Raw genomic sequence first — 27,770 nt, forward strand, 5'->3', positions numbered from 1 at the left:
AAAAGCTTTTGAAATTAAGTTAACATGAACAAAATGTAAATTAAATAGTTAAGTTCACTGCAAAGAAAAAAATACCACAAATAAAAAAATATAATATCGTACACTCATGTGGAAGTATTCACACTACACAGATAAACGCACAAGAAGGCACTACTGGGACATAAAAAAGAAGGATCTCCACACCGTCCTCACCTGATCACTATGATGTTACTTAGCAATGACTCAGAGGGCTGCCAATAGCTGGTCCGCACCTGCTGTTGTCAGCTAACAAGGCTGATGTCCATGCTTACTGAAGGCATCCAGCCAGCATCTAAATTCTCCTCCTGTTGGTTCCTTTAGGTGCTGTCCAAAGTCTCCCCAATGGCCAGGCTGCTCTCTGCTGTACTTCTCTGCCGTCTCTCGACATGCAACAACACATAACACTGTACGAGCCACAGATTCCTCTCGTAAATTCTCTATGGCATCTGCCACACCACCTAACAAACATTGCAAGTGCTGGGTCCACTCTGGCTCTCTTTTTAATTCACTGCAATTTTACACAATGGTCCAAGAGGCTGTCTAACTAACTATGTTCCAAGCATCCTTATTAACACAAAACATATGTATATAACATTTGTTTAACACTGTACATTAACACAGCAAAGATAATCACATAGCACTGTTCTTAAAAGAAGCATATTGTAGCGTATCGACCATATTCGGTCAAGAATTACGCCAGAGCAGAAGTGAGCTGCAACAGGGCCAGCCACAGGCAGGCAAGAGTGATATGCATTGCAAAGCGAAACACGCTGACAGGCATTGAAAAACAGAACCAGCTGGGCATGGTATAGCAACAGCCAGTGCTGCAGTACACTAGCATGAGGATGGAAGTCTTTCTTCACTTGCCACCATGGAAGTGTTTAGAGTACGTGCCTTAAGTCCAAATTACATAGTCTGAAGTTTATAAGTACTGAGCCATTTGTGTATTAAAATATTCTTGTCCCAGTATCACAGCCTGCACCACGAGCTTTTGATACTTGGAGCAACATCCTGAAATGCAGTATGGGGTCCACTGCTCGACCAGGGGATGGGGTAGCCTCCCCTGAGTTACGAAAGCAGCTGCTGCTGGAGCAGAAAGCCATCTGCTTGCTGGAGGGAGGTCACAGCCCCATCTGTGGTACTGTCAGCTGCACCACCATGTTGTCATCACAATCGCAGTCAGAGACATCACTGACAGTGGCATTTGAGTGATGCCACACTTGGCCCTGCTCTTTGCTCTGTCAGCACTGCCACATGTCAATTGTTTCACATGAGATGCAGCTGGACACCTTCACCAAGCTGTTCCTGATGTACTACAGCCAAGGGCCAGAATTAAGAAGTTAATAAATCAAATCTACTGTCGTCCTGACATCTCATTTCACTCTCCATGGGTGCCAATCCATGGGTCATCTAACACTGGTGCTAAATCATTTACAACGCATTCTTAGATCAATGTCTGAACCTATGGCCTGTGGTATGGCGAATCCAAAAAATTTGATTTTATTTTGGTCATGAAAGAAAGGTTTGACAATCATGCATTTTGTAAAGTAAATTTTATTGTGAGTAGAGAACTGGTGGATTTGTCTAGTTTTAGAGGTAATGGAAGTCATGATTGGTTAGTGCCTGTTAGATGTACACAGCATAACCTTGAGGGCCACTCAGCACCATGCACAGGATCAGTTCCAGTAAAATGTTATACTTGTAATCATTAGGAGCATGTGGCTAGGCAATGCCGGGAGTCAGGATGCCTCTTGATTAGATGAAAGAATTAACGTTTGTTCTCCTGTCTTGTGAATGTTAGTTCTCAAAGTGAATGTTGTCGAGGACAAAGCTTTGACACAACCAAAGACATGAGATGTGTCAGAGCCAGAAGTAGAATGCATATTGTTAGAAACGGTGGCACAATTAACAGTGGATAATGCATAACATATGAAGAATTTAAGGAATTGTTAATTCAGAGGTATACGAAACAAAGACATGATAGGGAACAATTAGGGGCAATAACTGAGAGAGCAATTTGTGAATAGGATAAGGAAAATTGATGGATGTACCTATGAATTAGAACTGGGTATCAGTATACTGCAGTCAGTGAAATTATTTTGCAAGAAGCTGAGCAGAGGGTGTTTAATGCTGTTTTAAGAGGGTTGCTTGCAGAAATGTCAAGATATGGATGGACAGGGGGTCCGACGGATTTGCGGTTAGCAGTGCGGTTAGCTGTAGAGTGTGAAGAGATCGATTTGTTGACTGGACTGCAGGGTAAACAGATAGTGTCTGCAGCTAATATAAAATGCTTCAGGTGTGGATGAATGGGCCCTGTAAGGAGGCAGTGCTGCCAGCCTCAGGGTGATATGATTAAGTAAGAGGAAGTAATAGTTTAGAAGTGGGGACCAGGGAAGGATAAGGTGTTAAACAACAAGTGGAACCTCAGATATACCTACAGTTATTCCCAGTAAGATTGGATGCTACAAAATCGTATGCAGAGGTCGAATGTGTGATAAGAGGAATAGTAGGGAAAAAAGGGGTGCAGGATATTATTAGACACAGGCACATTTGTTGGTCGCCAATACTTATCTGGTGAAACGTAAACAATGGAACCCTCCATGGTACAGATTGTGTGAAGTGGGGGATAAAGATGTCACACCATTAGGATATGATACAGTTTAAACAATGTGTAGAGATTGTGCCACACATGAGTGAGGGCTACGACATGATTCTAGGATTAGATTTCTTATATCGGCACTGTGCAAAAATCAGTCTTTGGCAACATAGGGTGAAACTTGCTGGAAAAATATTTCAGTTAGGTTAAGCCATTGCCAGTGTCGTGATGTCATGAGTGGAGTCTGTCCTGAAAGACGAACTGATTAAACTGTGAACGATCACACTAGAACTTGATCCACATGATTGTGTACCTAAAGGTGTTGGGAAATCACTTTGGGTCAGTACTGCTGCAGCTTGCCCGTAGGAATTCTGTGTGTGGTGGAACTGTGAGAAGGAAATGAAGTATTATATCGGGCGGTTTGCTTAGCTAAAAGAGGTACCATACACATACAAGAAATAAAGGGTGGAAAGGACATACATGTTTTTATAGATAATTTTAGCACAGAGGGCAGAGGATTAACAAAGTGGTTGTTAATTGTTAATATGGATATTGTGGAGGAAAAAGAATGGGACACGAAGCGTGTCAGCTGTAGACAGTCACCGAATGCCATTGAAGTGCATTTGGGTAAGGGGGGGGGGGGGGGGGGGTGGGGGGGAATAGTCATTGTGCCAAAAAAAAATCAATGGATGGAACAATAAATATAGGTTTTGTTGTGATTACGGGCATCTAAATGCGAAAACTGTAAAGGGCGCCTACCCTCTGCAAGCATCAAACGTCACAGAAACATTACCATTCAGGGCAATGCAAATATTTTTTGTCGAATTCCATTTAGATTAAAAAGTGCACCAGCAGCATTTCAGAAATTGAAACTTCCTGGCAGATTAAAACAGTGTGCCCGACCAAGACTTGAACTCGGGCCTTTGCCTTTGACAGGCAAGTGCTCTACCATCTGAGCTGCCGAAGCATGACTCACGCCCGGTCCTCACAGCTTTACTTCTGCCAGTATCTCATCTCCTATCTTCCTGCCTCGATCGGGCACACAGTTTTAATCTGCCAGGAAGTTTCATATCAGTGCACACTCTGCTACAGAGTGAAAATCTCGTTCTGGATTTCAGAAATTGTTTGATGGAGTACACAGAATTTTAAAACCACAGCAGTGCTTAGTGTATCTCGATGATAATCATCTATGGGAATGGTGGAACAGCATATGCAGCAATTAAGGAAAATATTCCTAAGGTTAAAAGCAGTGAAATTAAAATTAAGTACAGAAAAGTGTAATTTTGTGATGGAAGAGGTAGCATACCTAGGTCATAGCATAAGTAAAGATGGGATTAAAACAGACCCAAGATTAATTAGAGCTGTATATGAATTTCCTGTACCAGAATCTGGAAAGTAGTTGCAATTGTTCTTAGGAGTCGCGAACTATTACCGTTAGTTCGTAAAAGGATTTGTGGATATTGACAGACAGGTGACACAACTGTTAAAAAGGGGCACTAAATTTGTGTGGTCAGAAGAGTGCCAGAATGCTTTTGAGGACTGAAAGAAGCTTTAACATTGAGTCCAATATTGTTATTTCCAGATTTTAATAAAGAATTTGTTTTATCGTGTGATGCATCAAACCATGGCTGTGTGTTGTCACAAGAGGTAGAAGGCGTAGAACATCTGTTAGTTTAAGCATCAAGACAACTAAATTCTGCAGAAAGAAATTATTCAACAATGGAGAAAGAGATGTTAAACCTTATTTATGGAATCACATATTTTAAATGTTATCTGTACTGCAAAAACTTTAGAGTAGTAACAGACCATGCGGCACAAAAACGATTGTTGGTGTTAAAGGATCCTTCTGGTAGATTGATGCAATGGGCAGTAAGACTAAGTGAATTTGATTTCGAAGCTGTGCATAAACCTGGAAAGAAGCACAGGAATGTAAACTGCTTAAGTAGAAAAGCAGCAGTTTACATATTGGGGATAATGAACATAAGGAATGGCAAAATGCACCAAGGGCAGATGATGAATGTAAGAATTTTTAAGAAGTCACAGTTTTGTATGCAGAGAAACCAAGTTGGGACCACGGATATTGGTACCAGCAAAGCCAAGGAATACAGTGCTACAAGAAGCTCATGGTTACATATTAACAGGTCATGGAGGTTGCAGATCTACCAACAGAAGAGTAACAGAAAGATATTAGTGGAGGAATAGGCAGATGGACGTAAACCAGTATGTGCACAATTTCATACAGTGCACACAGAGGGCAGATTTGTGTCGAACAAAAGTATCACTGCAGAGGTTACCTGAAGCATTAGCACCATTCAAATTTGTGGGGATTGAGGTTTTAGCTCTATTCAATAAAACACATGCATGGAATAAGTATGTACTCACCATCATATATCATTTTTCAAGATGCATAGAAATGGTCATGATGCCGAACCAGGAGGCAGCAACAGTAGCACAAGCACTTCTGAATAATTGGATACTGAACTTTGGAGTGCCTGAAACAATAGTAACAGACCAGGGAATGAACTTCATGTCAGGTGTATTCAAGGAATTGAGTAAGTTATTGAATGTTAAGAAGTTAAGAACAAGTCCTCTCCATCCCCAAGCCAATGGAAGAACTGAAAGAGTGCATAGGACAATCGTGAAGATGGATGGATAGTACGTTGACTCACACCACAACTGGGATGTCTATTTGAAGTAAGTTGTCTCCGCCTGCAACTCAAAACAGCCCATGAATACAGGATTATCACTGTATGAAGTAGTATATGTTCGTAAATGCCATCACCATTCAATATGTTGAAAATGAGGAAAGGGAAGCCTGGAGAGTCTGTTAAGGAATCAGAGTGATCAGGGAAGTTTGGAATGGGGTACAGAGTGCAAATACATGAGCTCTGGAGAAACAGTAGGAAGCAGTGTGCTGTATGGCAAGAATGCCAAAGTATAATGTTGGTCAGTAGGTGATGCTATCAACTTCGTATACACCACAGGGAAAGACAAAGAAGTATTTTGCAAAGTATCAGGAGCCATACCAAGTGGTAGAGACTATGTCACCAGTAAATTTCAAGGTTCAGTTGCTGATAAAAATGACATTTGTGCTTTTAGGGTGGTTAGAAACCTTTTCAAGGAAGTCCGGAAGTCATTCCAAGGATAGGAGATGTGGAACAGAAAGGAAGAGTGAGAAAAAAGGTATTGAAAAGTACACAAGAGGTTGATGAAACGTTAATGAGGAACTTTAGTGGATTAAGGCCTAGGAGATAGTCTTTTTTTTAGGTTTGGTATAGATTTAGTGTAATTAATATAAGCAGCTGCAAAGCAACAATGAATTGAAGGGGGCAGAAAGTAACAGGTATTCCGGCCTGTAGGTGAGATGCAGAGAAGGCAAGATGATGTGATTCATAGTTGGACTACTGATCTTCATCAGGGTGGAAGTGTTGTGGAACCAGCTCATGGAAGGGGGAGTGCTGTTCACCAAGCAGGAATACATAGTGATCACCAGTCATTGCTGTGTGATACAGGTGGTATCTAACACATGAGACTTGCTTAATGAAGTGAGAAAATTGGGAGAAGCATTCAACATATTCTGTCAGAGAACAGAAAGGCACGGGTTACTCAAGGGAAGTGGCAGGTATTGTGAGAGAGTACATTGAGCATACAAGAAATTAAGGAATGAGGTCACCCAGGTACTGGGGGTTATTCCACTTACACAAAGGAAGAGGAGATGGATTGATGCTGGAGGTTAGCTTGTGAAAACAATATTTGCCACTGCTGACGAGAAAGACATTCGAAGGGTGAACAACACCATAGGAGAGATTTAGCAGTGGGGAAAAGGGAACAAAGCCATGAGTGATTGGCATATTATGCAGATTGCGTGCTTAGAGAAGAACGTATTGAATAACACACAACTACTACGACAAATGACTGGAGAAGTAATGCTGTATGCCAGAGATGCAGAAGCTGGAGTTAATCAGAATATTGGGGAACTACAAACAGAAGTAGAAGTCTTTGATAGGGAAGCAGTAATGACAAAATGGCAGCAGTCCATAGTGTTTGGAAAGCACAAGAGAAAGTAATAGAACTACAGGAAACTATGCAGCAGGCTGTAAGAGATCAGCTAGGGTTAAACTTTTTGTCGCCAGAGCAGCACTTAAGAGAGTCTAAGGAAAGAACAGAAGGAACTACCACTGAAGTTGGGGTTGTTTTTAGAATCCGAGCACAAAAACTTAGCTTTTTATTTCAAGGTAGCCGCAAATTTGGTGAGAACTGATGGAGCAAAAGTTTACATTTCCTTTTGTATATCAGTATCAGGGAGACACGTATATTACAAGTGCTGTATAGTTAATGCATATCCTGCTATATGGGGGATCTTAAAGAAAATTGTAAGAGTAAAAATGCAGTGATTATTATTAATTGCAAAATACATGGGAAGATATGTAGAAATGGGGGAAGAAAAAGTAGAAAAATGCTACTGAGGGGAAATCACAGTCTGTCCAAATATGGTAATAAGAGAGGGGCAGGATTCCTACAGAGTGAAATTGCTGATGGGACCAAAGGAGCTAAGAGAATGCAATAAGGAAATGATCGAGCCGGAATTGTACTTTCAGCAAGTCGAGGCTCATTGGTTGTACACAAGATGGTGGTAGTGGCTAGTTATTTCAAGCAGGGTAAGCTTTTGTCAGCAAAGAGGCAAGAACTAAACAGGAGTGGTTTGTTATTAAATGGGACAGTGTATGAGATAATGGGGCCTACTTTCCATCTGCCCTCCACAATTTCATGGATAACTCACCTGAGTATTTTGCAACCCTGTTTGTATTGGCCAGAGGACCCCTTAGAAGTGCTACATGCTGCAAATCTAATGAGCTTAAATCAAACTCTGTGTCCAAAATTAATGCAGTCTATAAACACACTTCTGAACCAGCTGGAGGGATGTCTCTCTCTGGAAAAAACATGTAAATTTATATCGGAAAAATCAGTAGTGGAAAGAGACAACATTAATTATTGCCATACTGACCACCACAGCCACTGCTGAGTGTAGTCCTTGTTTTGGTATGTAGAAGACGAAGCACAAGACTAAGTTTGGACCCAGCCATTGTTCACATTCCAGTGAATTGGATACAAGGGTCATAAAAACAGCAAAAGGAAGATGATTGCAAGAGGGGGTAGTATTAAGGATAATTGATTCATTTTATCTTGTAAGTTTGGAATAAAGAGTCAGAACTTACTGTGCAAGAAGTCTAGTAATGAAATAAGTTCCATGGTGTTGAGTTAAGGAGCAGGCCAAGGGGCCATGAAGAAATGTGTAAGATGAAGTGATGGGGTGAAGGAAAGAAATTGTTAGAATAATTCTTAACAGGTGAAACAGGGCCAAAGGAATTAGTCGCCAGGAGTTCTAGTGTAAAGGATAATCTAGTTTGGTCGACCTGAGCGACCAGATCTTGATAAAAAGGGGGGTAAAGTAGTCTATTGACCATATTCGGTCAAAAAGTATGCCAGTGCAGAAGTGAGTTGCAAGAGAGCCAGCCACAGGCAGGCAAGAGTGTTATGCATTGTGAAGAAGATCCAGCTGGGTGCGGTATAGCAACAGCAGACACTGCAATTTCTAGCGGAAGGACGGAAGTGTTTCCTCACTTGCTACTGTGGAAGTGTTTAGAGTTCATGCCTTAAGCGCTAAACAAACATAGCCTGGAAATTTTAAACACAGGCTTATGCAGGGATACCAACTACATTTCACTGCAACACACCACTGGTGTGAAATTATAAATGTTCCGCAGTTTTTTGAACAGGCCTCGTACTTGTGCTGCATTGATGACAGGTCAGTAGTACTTCGTAGTACTTCTACCTTTCCTGTCTTTTTTGTTTTCTCTTTTTAAAATCAATCACCATTGTTAATTTAGTACCTTCCTACTTGTTGTTTAGTATAAGTTTCAGTTTTTGTAAAAAACTGCAAACAAAATAACAGCTGTATCATTTTATTGTAAGATTGTAAAATGAACTGTGAATCAATATGTTCTTTGCAACATGATATCTGTTAACTGTATGGCCAGTTCTACAGTCTGTGTAGCAGATCAAAACAGTTATGGCAATAAATGAAAATAAGTTTTAAGAAAATGCTACCACTACTGACTACCCAACAGAAGGATCTACAAACCAGCAGCTTTCTGTATCCTGACATTGACACTGACAGCTTAACCAGTCCTGGCACTTTTTGACAAGAATACTGAGACAGAACTACACACTGAAGCTAGTGATTATGGGACAGAGGCAGTTCTAGTGCAAATCCAGGAAGGTTCTGAAAGAGTTATTGCTTATGTCTCCAGAATACTCTCAAAGGTTGAGAGGGATTACTCTACAGCTAAAAAAGTCAGTTGTTTGTGCTGCTGGTTTGGTTCAATCTGTTTGTAGGGTAGATAATTCACTGATGTGACTGACCACTATTCCTTATGCTGACTAACAAGCCTTGAAGGAACCATCAGGAAAATTGACAAGATGTCCACTGAAGCTTTCGCAATATTATGTGACAGTAGTATACAAAAACTGGCTACAAGAAGGAAGATGTTGACTACATTTCTTGTTACCCAGTGCTGCTGATATCAGTCATCATCGTCGCTCTAACAAAATTGCAGCTAAACAAGGGAAGATCATAGAGACCTTAGAGAAGGAAGAAGCTGCCAAAGGACATCGTAGATTGCTGGACGGAATACTGAATGAATGGGATTATGACCCAGTGGGAGAGAAATGGTTGCTTGTTATCCCAACTCATTTATGGCAAGACATACTTTGATATTTTCATGACACCCCTGCATCAGGTCATCTGGGATTTGTGAAGACCTTCAATAGAATTAGAAGTAGGCCATATTATCCTGGTATCTACTGCTCCATCAGACACTATCTACAGTACTGTAGGTATTGCCAACCATGGAGGCATATTCTCAGCTATTCCCAGGATGCCTGGTTCCAGTTCCTCTTGCATATGTTCCATTTTATCAAATTGGAGTTAATCTCTAGAGGTGGTTTCCCAAATCTGCAAATTGAGATACATGGATAATAGTGTGCACCGACTACCTTAGGTGCTTTACTGTCACCAAGGCTGTACCAACTGCCAGATTCTGTAAATCACCAGGTTTCTTCCGGAAGACCGGTTTGAAGCTTGCAGTGCCACATGTAATGACCTCTGATCTTAGAAAAGTAATTTCACAACGCAGCATTGTCAATATGATAATTCCCTATCATTCACAGATGAATGACTTCGTGGAACATGTTAATGAGATATTGACTGTTACGTTTACAGTGTATGTTGAAGTTGAAGAGAGAGACTTGAATTGAAGAGAGGGACTTGCATATGATACTGCCTGCCATGACATTTACATACAAAGCACCAAAGCAATAGATTACAGGGTTCCAGCAATCCATGATGAACTGGCTGAAACAATAATGGGCACTTTGTTTTCTTTCAACCCACCTATGCTCTGGATGATTAAACAGCTCACCAGCAGAACCGAGCAAGCAAGACAACTGGTAAATATATGCTTCATCAATGCCAAGGAGTAGCACTGTGAACATTGTGTCAACAAACACTGAGCTGTAAGCTACAACCCAGATGACCTATTATGGATTTTTAAATCTGTGCAACACGTTGGGCTTATGGAAATCTGCTTAAAAAGTACCAGGTACCACTTTTCAGTGTTAAAACTGTATATTCTTCAACCCCCTAGGTATCAGTGCTCTGGAGATCACAAATATAAAATTAGATTAACAGCAGCTCACACCTTGTAGTACAAGCAATCATTGTACCCATACTCCATCAATAAATTAGCCAGGAAAATGCTAATACACTATATAATACTATCAAAAGTACTTACATCACAAACTTCATAGTGATTTCCAGATTATATACGTAGTTACAGGTTTGTGTAGTTCATATAATACAGTGTCATACTGTGAATGTTTGCCGTCTTAAGAAGACATGCTCTAGCAGTCTTTTCATTTTTATTTGACTTGTGGAAAACCATAAGTTATTAGCTTTTTATGTGTGACCTGATGGTTTCAACTTACCAATATTATAACTATACTAGACAGCAGCAAAAATGGCGGCTGGGGTGGCAAGTGTAGAAGACACGCCTTCCACCTTTTCTGCACACTTCCCTTACACATGTTCTTGCCTCATACCTCAGTCGCCTCAAGTCAGAAGCCATTGGTCTGTGCCTGTCGAGCAAAACCCGGCAAATTGCGCCATCAGATAAGGCTATCTGGCGCATTTATGTACAATGGATTATAAGGTGCTCACTCAAAAATGATATAGTATCCAGATACAACAGACAGCACATTGCAATAACGATTTCACAATCAGCAATAGACAACAGCTTATTTTAAACAATTTATTATGGGTGTAAAACCATCTAACAAAAAAATGTTCAGAAAATACTCTAGTGAAAGGGCAGTTGCTACATATTAACTTATTCTTGTGTGTTCAAGTAGACTTATTGCTGTTAAATACATTATTACTCCTCACCTCTGAAATTATAACGCTATTTCAGATTTTATGTGAACATTTAAGCATTCATTAGCTTTGCGTGTTAGTTTTTAACCTCGGTATAGAGTGGAAAGCAGGGGTCTTCTGTTTTCCTCAAGTAACATGCCAGCACATGCAGCGAATGCACAACAGCTTTGGTCCCACATATTGGTAACTTTTCATTGGGTGAATGGGGGGGGGGGGGGGGGGGGGGAAGGGAAGACAACAGGAAAGTGAGTGAAGAGAGGAAATACAGGGTTATTACAAATGATTGAAGCAATTTCACAGCTCTACAATAACTTTATTATTTGAGATATTTTCACAATGCTTTGCACACACATACAAAAACTCAAAAAGTTTTTTTAGGCATTCACAAATGTTCGATATGTGCCCCTTTAGTGATTCGGCAGACATCAAGCCGATAATCAAGTTCCTCCCACACTCGGCGCAGCATGTCCCCATCAATGAGTTCGAAAGCATCGTTGATGCGAGCTCGCAGTTCTGGCACGTTTCTTGGTAGAGGAGGTTTAAACACTGAATCTTTCACATAACCCCACAGAAAGAAATCGCATGGGGTTAAGTCGGGAGAGCGTGGAGGCCATGACATGAATTGCTGATCATGATCTCCACCATGACCGATCCATCAGTTTTCCAATCTCCTGTTTAAGAAATGCCGAACATCATGATGGAAGTGCGGTGTAGCACCATCCTGTTGAAAGATGAAGTCGGCGCTGTCGGTCTCCAGTTGTGGCATGAGCCAATTTTCCGCAGGCTCCGTGTGAAACTTGCCCGCACGCGTTCAACCGTTTCTTCGCTCACTGCAGGCCGACCCGTTGATTTCCCCTCACAGAGGCATCCAGAAGCTTTAAACTGCGCATACCATCGCCGAATGGAGTTATGAGTTGGTGGATCTTTGTTGAACTTCGTCCTGAAGTGTCGTTGCACTGTTATGACTGACTGATGTGAGTGCATTTCAAGCACGACATACGCTTTCTCGGCTACTGTCACCATTTTGTCTCACTGCGCTCTCGAGCGCTCTGGCGGCAGAAACCTGAAGTGCGGCTTCAGCCGAACAAAACTTTATGAGTTTTTCTACGTATCTATAGTGTGTCGTGACCATATGTCAATGAATGGAGCTACAGTGAATTTATGAAATCGCTTCAATCATTTGTAATAGCCCTGTAGTGTTCAAAGCTTTGGGCAGGGGAAGGAACAAGAAATACAACATTTAATACAATTTATTATTGTTTATGTGTCCTGTTCTGAAGACCCACTATTCAAGGGGTCATCTGAGGCAATGACAATGCTTTTGAAGAACTTTTCATGGATGCCTTCCTTCAGAAAGCCAGTTTCCAGCTTGGCGTACACACTTAATAACTTAATTCAGTCTTACATGAAGACATGATCATTTGTTTCCTCAATTAAATTGTGCACAGCTTTCATCTGAATATACAGTTTATGGATGCAACCTATGATTTCACTAGGACCCATATATTTTCTATCAGGTTATACTGGCAGTGGTAAGGGGGCAGTGGTAAGGGGGCAGTTTCACAAGCTTGTGGCCCATTTCTGCTTTTAACCTGTCAGGTACAAACTAATTTTAATGGTTCATGTGGTGCCTGATGTCCTCCAAGACCTCCACTTTCATATAGCAGTCTGAAATTGAAATAATTTTCTCTTGTAGACACTGTGAAATTTCATCCTCCTTTGTACTTTTCCTTTCTTTTTTAGTGATAACTGGCAGCATCCATGATCATCACGCAACTGTCTTCCAAACCATGTAAGAAATATAAAAAACAGTGTTTGAATTATATTATTATCCATTTCTTCTCGATAACCACTGGATTTGCAGGATGTAAATATTAGTTTTTTTTTAATTAAGCCATATTTAAATATCCAGCATGACAGACAATAAATGTCTTTCCTTTGCCAGTCGCTACTTTCAACCTTATTACCTTCTGAATACTTTCAGACATGCTGTCTGGTGTGATCCTGATTAAGTAAGATCTCATCAAGATAGAGTGGTGGTGATTTTCATTTTCTGATGTGCTTTTTTCTCAGTAAATTAGCCCTATCTCCTGCAATACAAGATCTCTCCATCAGAATGCAACTTCCATTGTCACATTTTTTGTACCTGAAGCCCACTCAAATGGTTGCGCTCCCCTACCCCATAAATGCAGTCTTGTCGTGTTAGACATCTGCTACAGTTGCCACTCTGATAAAATTTCAGTACTATATGATGAACAACATCTTTCTGGACATTGTCCAAATCGGTTAGAGTTCTTCCACTAATATCTTCCCAAGGGGATTGAAACATCATTTCGTGACTACTGGTTTCCATTATCCATGTTTCTGCAAATATCCTACATGCAGTTCAGTGTGAAACACCACATGCCTTTGCTGTTGCAGTCTCTTGTGCTGATAAGATTTCATCTCTCCTGGCTTTGTCTATAGGTCATGAAGAAATTAGTGTGCCTTGTATATGATGATTCTCTTTGTTTTGCTCTGTCATCTTAACTCGCAAACAAAAATAACAATATTATCTGATGAAAATCACTACCCTGTCTTCAAACATACATTTCCATGCAGTGAATTCTGGATAGTGGGTTACAAAGTTGCAAAACCATGGCAGCAGCAGCATGAATGAAGCACAGTATTGCCACATAAATGTTGTTAATGATAAGTGTGTGTTTGGTAGTCATTGCTTCTGATGATGCCATCCCAACAACACCTATAGTACGAGGTGCATTCAAGTTCTAAGGACTCCGATTTTTTTTCTCCGGACTGGAAAGAGATATAAACATGCGCATTGTTTTAAAATGAGGCCGCGTTCATTGTCAATACATCTCAGAGATGGCAGCACCGTACGGCAGATGGAATTTTACCACCAGTGGCGAGAATGAGAACTGTTTTAAATACTTAAAATGGCGATGTTTTCCTTACTTGAACAGTGTGCAATCATCTGTTTTCTGAATTTGCGTGGTGTGAAACCAATTGAAATTCATCGACAGTTGAAGGAGACATGTGGTGATGGAGTTATGGATGTGTCGAAAGTGCGTTCGTGGGTGCAACAGTTTAATGAAGGCAGAACATCGTGTGACAACAAACCGAAACAACCTCGGGCTCGCACAAGCCGGACTGACGACATGATCAAGAAAGTGGAGAGAAATGTTGAGGGGGATTGCCGAATGACTGTTGAACAGATCACTTCCAGAGTTGGCATTTCTGTGGGTTCTGTGCACACAATCCTGCATGACGACCTGAAAATGCAAAAAGTGTCATCCAGGTGGGTGCCATGAATGCTGACAGACGACCACATGGCTGCCCGTGTGGCATGTTGCCAAGCAATGTTGACGCGCAACGACAGCATGAATGGGACTTTCTTTTCGTCGGTTGTGACAATGGATGAGACGTGGATGCCATTTTTCAATCCAGAAACAAAGCACCAGTCAGCTCAATGGAAGCACACAGATTCACCGCCACCAAAAAAATTTCGGGTAACCGCCAGTGCTGAAAAAATGATGGTGTCCATGTTCTGGGACAGCGAGGGTGTAATCCTCACCCATTGCATTCCAAAGGGCACTACGGTAACAGGTGCATCCTACGAAAATGTTTTGAAGAACAAATTCCTTCCTGCACTGCAACAAAAACGTCCGGGAAGGGCTGCGCGTGTGCTGTTTCACCAAGACAACGCACCCACACATCGAGCTAACATTATGCAACAGTTTCTTCGTGAAAACAACTTTGAAGTGATTCCTCATGCTCCCTACTCACCTGAACTGGCTCCTAGTGACTTTTGGCTTTTTGCAACAATGAAAGACACTCTCCGTGGCCGCACATTCACCAGCCGTGCTGCTTTTGCCTCAGCGATTTTCCAGTGGTCAAAATAGACTCCTAAAGAAGCCTTCGCAGCTGCCATGGAATCATGGCATCAGCGTTGTGAAAAATGTGTACGTCTGCAGGGCAATTATGTCGAGAAGTAACACCAGTTTCATCGATTTCGGGTGAGTAGTTAATTAGAAAAAAAATCGGAGGCCTTAGAACTTGAATGCACCTCGTAGAAGTGGCACTGGTAACAGTGTGAGCTTAGTCATGGATCAAGGTGGACTAGGCCAAAGGTTTCTCACAAGCACTTAAGAACAGGTGGAAGATGAGGGCTGGGAGAACTGACCTACTCCTCCTAGGTGCCACTTTCATTGCTTCCTTTATAGTGCAGTGTGGACACGTCATCCAATGAATACTGTCTGTCCTGTGTTATTTACGGGACAGAAGGAGTAAGAGATGAAACACCACATACAGTCAAGATCATGGTCCAACAATGTTGATTTCTGCAATTTCTCTAAAGGTATTTGGTTCGCGCTGCTGCTTCTGGATCACGGGGTCCCAAGTTCGATTCCCGGCCAGGTTGGGGATTTTTCTCTGCCTGGGGACTGGGCGTTTGTGTTATCATTTCATCATCATTCATTAATGTGGTGAGATTGGACTGTGTAAAGATTGAGACTTTGTATGGGTGCTGATAACTACGCAGTTGAGTGCCCCACAAACCAAACATCATCTAAAGGTATTTCATGTGAATAAGAAATTATCTCATTTCTATCAGGATGGTGATGCCCACTGCAGTCATAAAAAAACTCAAGCTGCACGTGATGTCTTGGTTCATATTTATTAAATACAATGTTCTTGATGTTCTTGAGCAGTGGGCTGCTCAGTGTTACCAGATTTATGTCACTGTAGCCGCTACACATCCTTCGGTGATTGCTGGTGGGTTTGTTGGAAGAATGTAAGGTGTTACAAAGTGTGAGATTGTGGCTTTACTACTTCTATAGTTGAATATGTCTCCAGATGAACAAGATGTAATGAATGCTGAGGGGAAAGTCATAATGCCCATCATTTGAGATGGTCTCTTTACCAGATTTGTATCAGATTTGGTTGGTTGAGGTAATTAGTAGTCATAATCAAAGTAAATAAAAAAAGAAAAATAACAAAAATGCTAGTTCAGTACACACTGAGGTATTTATAATGAAAACTAGACCAGTTCATAGTAATTGTATACATGCCAATAACCAAAATGTATTTTTAATTGTGAAAATAAAATATGGGTTCTTGTAAATGGTATCACCTTTCTGTATTCATAAAATTATGTGTGAGATGGCAGGAACCCTGAAGTCAGCGAAATTTTCTCTTGCCATAGACTGCTACTCCACATCACATCATATTGCATAAGTAGAGAATATCCACTCATGTCGGTGCTGCACAACACAATTATAGGAAAGATATTATTATATACAAATATCTGATGAGTATAGGAATGGCTGAGTTAAATTAGGATTATTAGGGCTATAATTCTACTTATGGGCAAAATGTTTTGAAGTGAACTGTGGAAGACCATGCAATTTGTGTAGACTTTTAACACACCCTATTTCTGTAATAAAGTAAAGACAGTGTTATCTGCATTAAGATATATGTCTGTGCACTAAATTCTTAAGGCTTTTCAGATACCAGCAGTTTGAACATAGCATGATGATACGTAAAGACCAGATAATCATAGCAAATTGTACAAAGCTAACCACAAACTAGGGAGATCTACAGACAATCTTACTTTAAATGTTGTGGCAACCATACAGTTTGTGGATGAGATTACTTTGTGGAGGAAAGGATCATAGACATTGAAGTCCCAAAGCAAGCATAGCAAAGGTATGAAGACTTGGTAGTCAGCATTTCAACAGTCAGAGAAGGTAAGGTCTTGTGGACCTTTTTGGCAGGTGAACATGTGTTAAAAGTTAGTTTTCAGGAAGGATATGTGACTGCCTCTTAAATTAACAATGCCAAATATATATTAACCATGCCGACCCTGTGTCAATGCAAGACAAAGACACGAGAAAAAGAAGTAGCACATGTTAAGCATGAAATGAAACACTAATAGTGGCTGCAGGTGCAGTGACTGGGTGCAATTAAGATAATGAACCATCATCTGTGAATTTTTATAAGCTAGAATGATGGACAACTCTGTGGACAAATGAGAGCATGTCAACAGACTGCAGGAAGTTTCCAAAAGATTCACCCAGTTTTACGGGACTGTATTTTCTACATGAATAAAGATAGAAGCTTGGGTTAAATTTTAGCTTATACAAGGGATACCAAGTTTTTATATTCAAAAGAATCTATGATCTTATGTGGGTGTATCTTTAACACACATGCACATATGAATTTGGGGTACTTCTTACAATTACACTTAGCATCAATATTTCATTTACCTTTCAAAAATGTCCAATGTGTCTTCCACTCGACACACAAAACTGTCCAGAAGCCAGTCAAACTTGTTCCATACTTTTGTGAGCATGTCTGGAGTTACTGCATTAACTGTTCTTGCTGTGTACTGCTGCATTTCACCCAGAGTTGCTGGAATGAGGACACACGGATGATGACTTTCAGAAAACCCTCAACTAAAATATTCACATACTGTGAAATCAGGAGACCTGGGAGGCCAGGGGTGCAATGCAAGATCTGTATGTTCCTGATTGCTGATCCATTATTAAATGATTTTTTCCCCGCCAGTAATCATGGGTACATTCTCTCAGATGTAGTGTTCCTCCAGGGAAAAAAAACCATTCACATCCTATGCAGTCCTTACACTTTAAATTAATTTATATTCTTTCATACCACAAGCCAAGTCCTGTGCTGCAAAGATGCAGTTAGTGAACAGTCTACCTCTTTCCATAATACATATTTCCTGTTTCAAACATATCATATTGTGTCTTGTTATAAATTAATGGTAGTCTTTACTTACAGTTGAGACCATCTGCATAACCAACAGCAAGATCTCATAATTTGCTTTCCAAATTCTTATATTTTCCACCTCTAAAACTATGTTGTAATCCTGTCTTATTACCACATGTAAGGGCAAGACTGATCTCTGGTACTCTCAAGGAATTTTCCTTGATTTGAGGAATAAAATCAGATCCACTAATACATGTGAGGCCACCTAAATAATTACTTGAAGATGTAGTATTTGAAAGGTGATATTAATCACAGGACGAGCAATCTACAGGTCCCATATCTCTCTGTGGATTCCATATTCTTCTTTATGAGAAGAGGATGAATTAGCAGGTGGTCGGCCACTTGTGCTCTCCTAGGCCTTATATATTTTTTTTCTTTTTTACCACTTGGGTGTATTTTACCTCTTTCTCTTTGATTCCTTCTTTCCTTTCCTCTGTCTTTCTTTCTTTCTTTCTTTCCTTTTTGTTATAATTCATGTTTTTGTATTAAGTTGTTATTGTTAACAATATTAGGAAAAGGAAAGATTGCTACTCATCGTAAAGATAATCCATTGAGTTGCAGACAGGCACAATGAAAAAGACTGTTACACATTATAGATTTCAACCAAAGTCTTTTTCAGCAAAGAAAACACCCACACATTCACACAAGAAAGCACACTTCATGCACACAACTGCCACTACTGGCAGCTCCAATCGAAATGACTGAGTGTGTTTTCTTTGCTGAAGAAGATTTTGGCCGAAAGCTATAATGTGTAACAGTCTTTTCGTTGTGCCTGTCTGCAGCTCGATGGGTCATCTTTATGGTGTGTAGCTGTTTATCCTTTCCTAATATTGTTGATATTACAGCCTAGAGTTTCCATTGCTTAATTATTACTAATTGTTATTATTATTATTATGTAAACTGATAGTACTCTTTCATGTAAAGACATTGACTGTTAAGTACAAGGAATTTATTTATTTCGTATAAAAATGAAAGATGGCTTTGAAGCCCATCCTTTCATTAGGGCAAATAACAATAAATAAACAGAAACAATTAATCAGAAAATATGCATGAAAATACTTTCCTCTTTTTGTTGCATCAGTTCTTTAATATGCCTTCTTGCAATGATTTACAGGAAAAATTAAAATATGCGAAGAAGCTTAATGAAACTGCTAATGAAGAAGGTGCAGTTAGTAGTGACCAAATAGTATTTGTCTCTTCCCAGTTGATGCCAGTAACAGTAAAACCTCATGATGGAGCAAAATTACCAGGTTGTAATTTTTTTTAGTTAATAGCTACATACCTAATTTTATGCTGCTGTTCATTTGTTTTTCTTATTTATCTGAAGATCTTCATTAGTTTTTTACATGTTCCATAAATCATTTGAACATTTTTTGTTAAATGATGTGCAACAAGTCAGTTTCAGGATATGTGTACGTGATTAATGTTAACAGTAATTTTAGTCCTGCTTGTGCTACTACAATCAAAGACTAGTTTTTTTAAACAAGCTACCAGTATTTAAAGGAAAATTCATGCAAGGAATAGAAAGAGTTGTCTAGGAGAAATTATTTTAGGTTAGATTTAAAATTTGCTTTGCTGCCTATCCGGTTTTTTATGTTATTGAGTAAATGATCAATTTTTTTTTCTGTATATTGAAATCCTTTCTGAGCCACTGACATCTTCAATTAATGAGTAATAAAGGTACTTTTTTCTTCTAGAGCTGTAGGTTTGGAAATCACTGTTCTTCTAAAATTGCGATGGATTATATTCTTGATGAATTTCATTAGCAAATGTATGTATTAGAAAAGTGCCAACCTCCTTGGAGAGGTACCTACATGACTATCGCAGGTGAACATTGTATATTATACTGTATATTGTATATATGGTCTCTTTTGTGCAATCAATGCTTTCTTTCCGAGTTATGACTGACCCCAGAAAATTATTCCATAAATCATTATTGAGTGGAAATATGCAAAATATGCCAGGAAGTTGTTTTGTTTGTTTCCAAGACTAGTAACTATATGGAGAGCAAAAGTAGCTCGAACTTAATTGTTTGAACAGCTAAATGATATGCCTCTACCAGTTCAAGGTGTGTACACCCAAATATTCAAAGCATTGTACCCTGTTTATTGACTCCTTTCATGTACTACATCAATTGTTGGTAGGTATGACACTCTTTGTTGTACATACTGGATATAGTGTGTTTCTCAAAATTAAGGGAGAGTCCATTTTCAGAGAACCACTTAGTAATTCTTTGAAAAATATTATTAACAGTCTCTTCTATTGCTTTCTCACTTATGGAATGTATTATAACAATAGTATCCTCTGCAAAAATTACTAGTTGTCTTGATGAATGTTAAGTGGAAGGTCACTCACATACATAAGGAACAGGAATGGACTCAAAATTGAACCTTGTGGTACCGGTACTTCTTAATTTCTCCCCATCTCAAAATTTCCTATCCTTTCAGAACTGTTTGTATTATTCAGCACAACTTTTTACATTCTGTTAAGTATGATTCAGATTAGTTGTATGTAAAGCCACCAGTTACATAAAATTTGAATTTTTCTAGAAGAGTAACACGATCTACAGAATAAAACACCTTGGAAAGGCCACAAAAAGTACCAACTGGCAATATGTTAGCATTTAATGCTTGTAATAATGGTAAGAAAATGTATAAATAGCATTCTGAATTGAGCAACCCATCTGGAATCCAAACTGTGATGTGCTAAGTAAATTGTTTTTACTTACACGTGAGACTACATTTGAGTACATTGGGCCATATGAATAAAACTGGAGCACAAGCTTGCAGCAAAAGGTAGAAGTAAGAGCATTCACTTGGAAGCAAAAGGTAAAAGCAGGAGCCTTAGCTTCTGATTGTAAGAATGACCTTTTGCTTTTCCTCTCTACCTTTTACTTCTAACACAGTAGCAAAAGCTCCTAGCCGCCTGCTTGGTATGCATTGTCAGCGAACCATTGTTGAGCAAGAATGGGCTTCATCGCTGTTTCCTTTGCCGTGCGACTGAGTTTCGCTTCATTTATTTTCAGTGAGTACTGTCACTTATTGACTGAAGATGTCCTCGTCCAATTCAGATGAAAGCTGGGTATGTGCAGAAAGTACGATGTTGTTTTTAGTCGGCTTTAGAAAATCATCCTGAGTATCAGAGAAGTCACAACTTCTAGAAGCAAAAAGAAAGAGAGAAGATGCAATCTTAAATGTTATACATTCATTTGAAACTAATATCGGCATTAAAATTGACAGGAAACAATTGCTAAAGAAAGTTAGTAACATGAAAACGAGACTAAAAAGGAAAATGGATAAGAACAGAACGGGAAATAAACCGATTGTTTTAAATGTTTGGGAGAAAACGTTTTACAGCCTGCTACAAGGAGATGGGAATCCTACAATGAACCAGGTACCAGGTAAGATAAATTATAAACTCGTGTGATGTTAATATATATTTATTTTCCTTCAGTTAAAAAAATTACACACAGTCTGTAAATGTTAAAATGAGTTTTTTGTTTTTTCAAATCGTTAATGGATGGTTACTAAAATTAATATATCCATCGAGAAAGCAGTTAGTAGCGTCCCACTTAGACAACGAATGGACATCATTTATTTCCAATATGATGGGTGTAGAGGATTTATGGGCAAAGATTAAACTGATTGTAAATCATGCTCTAGAGAAGTATGTGCGGAGTAAGTGGATTAAGAACAAAAAAGACCCACCACCATTGAATAGCAGATATGAAAAATACTGAGGAAACAGTTTGTTTCACTCAAGGTTCAAAAATGGTCGTGTAAATTTCAACAGGCAAAAGTTATTAGAAGTTTGTGCATGTATAAAATGATCAATGGGTGAAGCATACAACTACTTTCACTGTCGTACCTTGACAAGAGAACCCAAGAAAATTCTAGTCGTACATAAAATCGTTAAGCGGGTCGAAGGGGTCTATCCAGTCACTCATTGACCAGTTTGGTTAGTACATAAATGAGTTGGCGGCTGGGGTGAGCAGCAATTCTACTGTTGTCTGATGGCACTGTGGTGTATGGAAAGATGTTATTTTCGAGTGAATGTAGGAGGATACAAGATGACATAGACAAAATTTGTAGTTTGTGTGATGAATTGCAGCTTGCTCTAAATGTAGAAAAATGTAAGTTAATGCAGATGAGTAGGAAAAACATTACTGTAATGTTCAGATCCAACATTGACAGTGTGCTGCTAGACACAGTCAACTTCAGGTTATTGGGAGATTTCAGGAAAGTGTAGCTCATATATAAAGGAGACCATGTATAGAACACTAATGTGACACATTCTTGAGTACTACTTTAGTGTTTGGGATCTCCACCAGATAAGATTAAAGGAAGCTATTGAAGCAATTAGAAGCGAGCCACTGGATTTGTTACTAGTATGTTTGATCAACATGTGATCATTACAGAGATGCTTCGTGAACTCAAATGGGAATTCGTGGAGGGAAGACAATGTTCTTTTAGTGAAAAGCTGTTGAGAAAATTTAGAGAGCCAACACGTGAAGCTAGCTGCAAAATGATTCTACTGCTGCCAACATACATATTGCATAAGGACTACAAAGATAAGATAAATTGGGGCTCGTGTGGATCATATGGATAGTCATTTTCCCCTTGCTTTATTTGCGAATCAGACAGGAAAGGAAATGACTAATAGTGGTTAAAGGCACCTATTGCCATGCACCATACAGTAACCTGTGGAGTGTGTACATAGATGTAGATAATGAAAACGTTAATGGGCAACAGACAATATTTTCGGTTTTGGCTTGATACAAACTTTATCAGAAAAATGTTACTGGTCAGCGTAGTCACCAACTGAATAAAAGAATTGTTCAAGCAATATTATTATTATTATTATTATTATTATTATTATTATTATTTTAAGTCTGCTTAAAATTTATATTCCTTTTGCAATTTTCTGATGTAAACTGGCAATATCTTCTAAAGCTTAACACACATGTAACTCACATGCCTTTATGTGTTAGTTCTTTTTGTTTGCTGTGTACTGAGTGCTTTGCTATTCTGGGTATTCTTACTATGAAAGCCATCATTTGTCTGAATCTCTTTGAGGTGGACCCTAATGTTGTTATTCAGATAGCCTTCTTCTGTAATAGAAAAAATTGTTTTAATGACATGTGACGTAACCCCCGAATATTATTCTGTATGTTGCAAGAGACTGAAAATGACCAAAGTACAGGGTATCCATAATTAAAGTCATGGTTTCAAAATGCTGTAGAAAGAGAACCACTGCTCAGAATGACATCAAATTTGAACAGCATGTTATTGACACAGGGGGAAACATCATGGAACAAAAAGAATGTAATAAAAATTTTAGCACTAGATGGCCCCGTAAGCATCAATGGGGTCAGCTACAAATGACATGAATTGCAGTACGATGGCTAAGGTGTGAGTTGAACATTACTCCATCTGTATTCATCAATGTGTATGACTGTGTAAGTATGACAGTTAACAGTTGTGGTATTGTCAGTGGGGTAAGCCCATCCATCACAGCAATGTCATACCACATGGGATGTGAAAAAAATCAGTTTTTAATAGTCCTGGAGCGAAATATCACATAAAAAGGAAAATGACATCTGTTTCTAATTGTCGTAACACCATTTTCTGCCACAAGTTGAAATCGAGAAATATCAAATTTCACAACATGTGGATCATGTTCAGAATTAGTTGTGCATTGCAAGCCTTCAATTCAGCTACATTCATAATTGGAGTACTGAACACAACATCTTTCAGATAACCCCACAATCAGCAGTCTCACAAGATCAGGTGATGTGGACAGCCAGGCTGTAGGAAAATGACAACTGATAATTCTAACATTTCCGAAATACCTCTGCAGCAGCCACTTCACTTGCTGTGCAATGTACTAAGGAACACCATCTTTCATAAAAATGATCCTACCCACACATCCACACTGTTGAAGGATTGAAATGATGTTGGTGCTCGGAAGACTGTCATAGCATTTACCAGTGACAGTACAGGTAACAAAACCTACAGGATATATCTCCTTGAAAATATATGGCCCTGCAATAAACAAAGCCATCAACTCACACCAGTCACCTTTGCTGAATGAAGTGGTACTAGTTGATGTGCGTGCAGGTTTCCATTGCCCATATTCCGCAAACCTGCAGATTGACATGTCCTTGGAGGTGGAAATGTGCTTTGTCTGTCCAAACAATGGTCCATGGCCATTCATTGTCCAGTTTCATACAAGCAAGAGATTCCAGAGTGAACTTTTGTCTTACTGGCAGGTCAGCAGGAAACAATTCCTGAACACAGGTGATTTTGTACGGATAGCCACGCAGGATGTTTTGTAGGATTTTATGCACCATGCTCACATGCATGTCCGATGTTCAGGCAGCTCCCTGTGCACTGCATGCATGTTCGCACACCATCACTCAGTCCTTCCTGCAGTGCTGTGTCCACATTCTTGATAGATGTCGGATCAACTTCTTTCCTCTGTCTGCCATATTGCACTTCAAAAGAACTGGTCTTTTCGAATTTTTAAATCATATTCTCCAAACCCTTAGCGGTCATCAGACCACGGCCTTTTTCTATACCCTTGAGTGTCCAGAACTTCTGCAGGGCTACTGGCGCACCGTCACCATTCTTGTAAAAGAGTCATATTATGTAAATTGAAGGTGGAAGGGAAGAAAGGAAAGGAAAGGAAAGGAAAGGAAAGGAAAGGAAAGGAAAGGAAAGGGAATAAACTTGATGTCAGCTCCATCAGGACTTCATGCAGAATCAGTGGTGATTCGTGAAAATGCATGCTGGACCAGGATTTGAACTGAGAATCTCTTGCCTACTAGACAGTTGCATTAACCACTGTGCCATATGGAACAGTGTTTATCACAACTGTGTGGATTGTCTCAGTACGCCTCTTGACTGACTCATAGGATCACCAAGCACCACTTATCCGCAGTCCCCATACATGTATTCCATGTGTGCTACTTTGAGATTCCTGCAGTAGATTGAACATAATTGTACATCCATACTGAATGTGGTGGATTTATTGCCCATCGAGGCACCCAGTTATATAACTGATTCACCTCGATGGGCAATGAATCCACCACCTTAAGTGCAGATGCATAATTAAGTTCAACATCATACGGGAATCTCAAAATAGGGAGCATGGAGGACATGGATGGGGACTGCGGCTAGATGATGATTGGTGGAAATATGTGTTGGCTGAGAGGTGTACCGGGCTCAAATCTCAAGCTAGCACACATTTTCACTTGTTGTTGCCAATTCTGCATAAAGTCTTGATGCAGGTGACATCAATAGTTCCTTCCCTTCCCTTCCCTTCCCTTCCCTTCCCTTCCCTTCCCTTCCCTTCCCTTCCCTTCCCTTCCCTTCCCTTCCCTTTCCTTCCCTTTCCTCTCTCGCCCTCCACCTTCAATTTACATAATATGTACTGTAGCTGCAGATTTATTGTTGTGTCTGTTCATTCAGACATACCCAAAAGAGCAGACAGCACACATTCCTGTAATTCATGTAGACAGTCATAATGGGCATCGAGCATCTCAGGTGCAAACTGAGGAACGGCCATGTATTGCACATCTGTTGGTGAGCATATTCTGATACTTAATTGTGGTCTGTTGGTAAAATTTTTGTTAGTGTGTGTGTGTGTGTGTGTGTGTGTGTGTGTGTGTGTGTGTTTGTATTTGTTTTATGGACATTTTCCCCTGCGGAACTAGTATGCTGGTCAAGTTTGACAGCATTCTGAGCAGTGGATCTCTTTCTACACTGTTTTGAAACTGGAACTTGAATTACAGGTGTCTTATGTGTGTTGCGATGTTGTTTGAAAATACAGGCACAGCATGTAATTACTGAACAACTGGTGACTTCGGGTTGCCTAATAGATCATGCCAGATTTGTGTATTACCTCTGATAACTTTCGGCTCAGCAGTGATGCACATCTTTGAACCATTTTCTTGTAAGTAAAACAAGTTAGCTACTCTGTTTGCAATCACTTTGACTTCACTGTTAGTATCTTGTATAACTGTGCAAGTGTTCTCCAATATTACTGTGTCATTGTTGTCCGTGACCTAACCCCCTGAAATGAGACTGTTTCTGAGTTCTGGCACACACAAAATGTTGTTGCGATGTGTACATCACCTTTAGCTGTTACTTGTATAGTGCTGCGGCCTGTAAGCATTAAAGTCTCTTTCATTTCTGTCACATGTGTGAACACTTTTGGATTGGTGTACATATGTGATGTGCATTGCACCAAAAAAGTTTTGGTGTTGCAAAACTTCTGAGCAGGCTCATTTATAAAGAAACAGTAGTGAGCCTCATTGACATTGTTCACAGCTTGCACACTTAGTTTCTTCCTGAAAAAACACTCATCTTCTTTGCATCCCTTCTTGGTGCATTTGTACACTGATTTTTCCCTTTTTTAGTAAAATTTTTTTTTTATTTTGTTCCAATTTGTCACTGTCATAGCACTTTTTGACTTGTCCTCAAAACATTAACCTGATTTAATGAACATCGCAGCACTTGCAGTTTTGCTGCCTTTCTGAATGCTTGCATTGTGTTCTTCCAAGATTTTTACTTTCAGTGTCTTGACATCTGGTGGATTGTCATGGGATTCAATAGAACATCTAAAATTTTCATAGTTGTGAATGCACAGATCGCATCTAGTTGAAGCTGTACCTGAAGTGATGTAGTGCGATTCCTTGGTTGCTTCAGCTCAGTGTGATTGATGGATAAAATCAAGTCTGCAGCAGCGAGCATTTCACCTTTGCCAGTCAGTGCAGATAATGGTGTTTCCAAATATTTGTCACCATATGTTGTTTTTGATGACTAATGCCTTGACTTGTATTCTCTAAGTCGCATGACTGCATATCCAGTTGAAATCCATATGCAGCAGTCATGTGTGCCACATTTGTCATGTTAATACATTTATTTATTTATGCACTTTTCAGCTTATGAATTTGTTTTCATCTAATCAAAAAGTGTAACTCTTGCTGATCATGTAACTTGGGCCCATAACCTGTTGGGATGTGGTTTGAAAGTACAAGTACAACAAATAATTACTGAACAACTTTATTTTTAACTCACTGTGTGGAGAATAACACAGAACTAAGAACATTAGACTTGACAAAGTATGCATATACGAGATGCATTCAAGTTCTAAGGCCTCCGATTTTTTTTCTAATGAACTACTCACCCGAAATCGATGAAACTGGCGTTACTTCTCGACGTAATCGACCTGCAGACGTACACATTTTTCACAACGCTGACGCCATGATTCCATGGCAGCGGTGAAGGCTTCTTTAGGAGTCTCTTTTGACCACTGGAAAATCGCTGAGGCAAAAGCAGCACGGCTGGTGAATGTGCGGCCACGGAGAGTGTCTTTCATTGTTGCAAAAAGCCAAAAGTCACTAGGAGCCAGTTCAGGTGAGTAGGGAGCATGAGGAATCACTTCAGAGTTGTTATCACGAAGAAACTGTTGCGTAACGTTAGCTCGATGTGCAGGTGCGTTGTCTTGGTGAAACAGCACACGCGCAGCCCTTCCCGGACATTTTTGTTGCAGTGCAGGAAGGAATTTGTTCTTCAAAACATTTTCGTAGGATGCACCTGTTACCGTAGTGCCCTTTGGAATGCAATGGGTAAGGATTACGCCCTCGCTGTCCCAGAACATGGACACCATCATTTTTTCAGCACTGGCGGTTACCCGAAATTTTTTTGGTGGCGGTGAATCTGTGTGCTTCCATTGAGCTGACTGGTGCTTTGTTTCTGGATTGAAAAATGGCATCCACGTCTCATCCATTGTCACAACCGACGAAAAGAAAGTCCCATTCACGCTGTCGTTGCGCGTCAACATTGCTTGGCAACATGCCACACGGGCAGC

The 27,770-nt window shown here is 39.8% G+C and overlaps 1 protein-coding gene across 8 annotated transcripts in view; it reads left to right on the top strand.

Annotated features, from left to right (window-relative positions):
- The window catches only part of LOC126184779 (coiled-coil domain-containing protein 77-like), a 215,301-nt gene that overhangs the window by 129,778 nt on the left and 57,753 nt on the right, over window positions 1-27,770 (top strand). For all 8 annotated transcript variants that reach the window (XM_049927340.1, XM_049927338.1, XM_049927337.1 and 5 more), the window contains one exon: window positions 19,009-19,144. In XM_049927340.1, the coding sequence (XP_049783297.1) occupies window positions 19,009-19,144 (136 nt within the window). The remainder of the gene's footprint in view (window positions 1-19,008; window positions 19,145-27,770) is intronic.

The sequence above is a fragment of the Schistocerca cancellata genome, chromosome 4, assembly GCF_023864275.1.
Source record: "Schistocerca cancellata isolate TAMUIC-IGC-003103 chromosome 4, iqSchCanc2.1, whole genome shotgun sequence".
NCBI classification, from domain to species: domain Eukaryota; kingdom Metazoa; phylum Arthropoda; class Insecta; order Orthoptera; family Acrididae; genus Schistocerca; species Schistocerca cancellata.